Here is a 2,360-nt window from a genome sequence, read left to right as displayed (position 1 = left end):
GGTTTCCATAGCTGTTCCTGTCACTTGACTGGAGAAATGGCTCCACACTTTCAAAGCAGTCCTGGGAAAGACACACGACCAACACTTGCAGTCCTACTGAACAGAATCTCCTGCACGAGCCACTGTGCACAGCCCACAGCAACCGCAGTGCTGATGGGAGTGGGCCGCCTCAGGTTGAGCCTTGGTCCAGCTCTCCTGTCCAACAAGTGAGCGGCCTAATGCTTGGGGCAGCCCATACCTAAATCTCTATTCCTTTTCCCTAGGGATCTGCAACTATTGCTACCATTTCCTATCATTAATCATCTTCCAGACTTGTAACAAAGGGATTGACCAGATCCTTCCCATGCCCGGGTAACCGATTGCCTAATTCCTGCCAAAGTTTCTTAAAAGCAGGCTCAGCCTGACTGGCTGAATCTTCAGAGCTTTTCTAGCTCTCCTGTCCAGCTCAACCAAACTTTCGTGAAACTCTCTGCTACATCCCTCTCAAAATGCTTCTTTGCACTACTTCTGTAGTCCTGAGCCTCTAAACACACAGCATGCTCTATGGCTAGGTGTGAGACGCTGTGCCAAGTGTTTCACAGAAACCTCATCCCTGAGCCCTCCAAGCTTGTGGAAGCCGGAAAACTTCCATATCCCAGAGCAGGACAATCCAATACAGGGACAGGGTTGAGCCCTTTCATGTAAATCTACAATGCAAAATTATAAAGCTCTGCTGAGCCTTTTCCTTGTGATTTTCCTATAAGGTTGCTACTTGCTTATTTGTTGATACGCTTCTTACGCCGATTACATGCAAAGTGAAAATAAAGCACTGTGAGCTCAGCTAGCTTAATGGAGAGTAGAAATTCAGGTGGGGCTTCAGGAGACACAGAGTACACAGGAGATTAAGAATGAACCGTATGAGCTGGATGAAGGTGGAGCTCTACATTCTACCATCAAGATTCTTTACTGAACTGACTGGACCTGCTGGAAGCACCAAATCTTTCCAAAAGCTCTTCAGAGCAGTGAGAAGGGACCAGTCCCACGTACCTGTTCACATCCTGTTCTGCCATGCAGGCAGACACTGATCTCACAGTGCAAATAGGCCACCGAGTGATTCAGCATCTGGAACAGCTGGATGGTGAAGCTAGCACGTCTGGACTTACTGCTCTGCAGTACCTGGATGTGTCTGCATTCAAACGGCAACCTGGCAAGGACAAATGGGAAACAGTTTCACATTCCAGCTCTCCCTGACTAGAGGGAGGATCTGCTGACACAGATCTGCACAAGTCCTAGGCCAGGTACCTACATCTGCAGGGTCAGACAAAAATCCACAAAATGTCAGCGTCCCTGCTGTGGAGGGCATGGTCCTAGAGCAGCAGAATTGTTTCATGGAGGATGATTTTACCACAGACATTAAAATGGCTGCTGTAACACAACAATCATTCCCTGACCTAAACAAATTCAGCCGCACTGCAGAGGCTCTCTCCTGCTATAGCCGGTATGGACAAATCAGAAAGCTCTTGTACTGGTGTCAGTAATGCATAGCGTTTCATGCCCTTGTGGTTTTACGAACATCAACTAATGAATCCTCCATTTTGTGCTCAACCCAGAGAGTTTAGGCAAGAATAGCTGTGAGATGCTCATGGGGAAACGGAGGCTGGTGGAGAAGCCTGGCTCCCATCCTTGGACTGCTCTGCTCCTGCGCTGTGCTGTCCCCTAGCTGTGAACCTGACACCTGTGACATGGCATGGAGGAGCAAGAAGAATTATTGACATAAATCAAAGGGTGAAGGGAGATTTTATTCCCCACGAGTGCGAGAGACACCCATCCCTACCGCTGTGTCTGACCTGTGGAACAGGCAGCACATGGCGCCGGGTCCCCCTGGGCTGGCAAAAGGTGTCACACAGCACGACCGGATCTGGAGCACGGGCTGGCTGCTATTGCTCTGCACAGCGATTAGAGCCAGGAAAGTCTCTTGGGAAGGCGCCAACCCTTCGGTCTCAGGGCCTGCTTCTGCGGCTGGGCGCAGGCTCATCTGCACAGTGTAGTTCCCGGAGCCACAGACATCGTCACTCACAACTGCAAGGCTTTAAGGAAAGAAGGAAAAAAAGCTGAGGTCCAGCTAGGTTCCACAGCCTGTTAGGAATAAAACAGCATTAGGATGAGTTTCCTCAGTGAAACCGAACAGTAGGTTGAAACAAATAAAGAATAGATGGACCCTGCCATGACAGAGCCTCCCGTGGTCAGAACCACCTGCTGCCTCTCTGCACAGTCAAACCATCTGAACACACGGGAACTTGGCCATGTTTCACTATGTGGGAGTATCTACCCTCTTTGCTAGCACATTTGGTCACTTAATATATCAAACGATATCAAATGAT

The 2,360-nt window shown here is 49.2% G+C and overlaps 2 protein-coding genes across 2 annotated transcripts in view; both read right to left on the bottom strand.

The window, feature by feature from the left end:
• The window catches only part of LOC113488478 (uromodulin-like 1), a 7,047-nt gene extending 4,949 nt beyond the window's left edge, over window positions 1–2,098 (bottom strand). The window contains exons 1-2 of the mRNA XM_026863644.1: window positions 1,827–2,098; window positions 1,027–1,183 (exon numbers count right to left, since the gene is read on the bottom strand). Coding sequence (XP_026719445.1) covers window positions 1,027–1,183; window positions 1,827–2,014 — 345 coding nt within the window. The 5' untranslated portion in view covers window positions 2,015–2,098. The remainder of the gene's footprint in view (window positions 1–1,026; window positions 1,184–1,826) is intronic.
• LOC113488455 (mucin-17-like) overlaps window positions 2,049–2,360 on the bottom strand; it is a 7,991-nt gene continuing 7,679 nt past the window's right edge. Inside the window, exon 4 of the mRNA XM_026863595.1 lies at window positions 2,049–2,066. Coding sequence (XP_026719396.1) covers window positions 2,049–2,066 — 18 coding nt within the window. The remainder of the gene's footprint in view (window positions 2,067–2,360) is intronic.

This window comes from Athene cunicularia (assembly GCF_003259725.1).
Source record: "Athene cunicularia isolate RWA chromosome 24 unlocalized genomic scaffold, athCun1 chr24_part1, whole genome shotgun sequence".
Classification (NCBI taxonomy): Eukaryota; Metazoa; Chordata; class Aves; order Strigiformes; family Strigidae; genus Athene; species Athene cunicularia.
The sequence above is the reverse complement of the archived record's forward strand: the minus strand, read 5'-3'. Positions and strand labels throughout refer to the sequence as shown.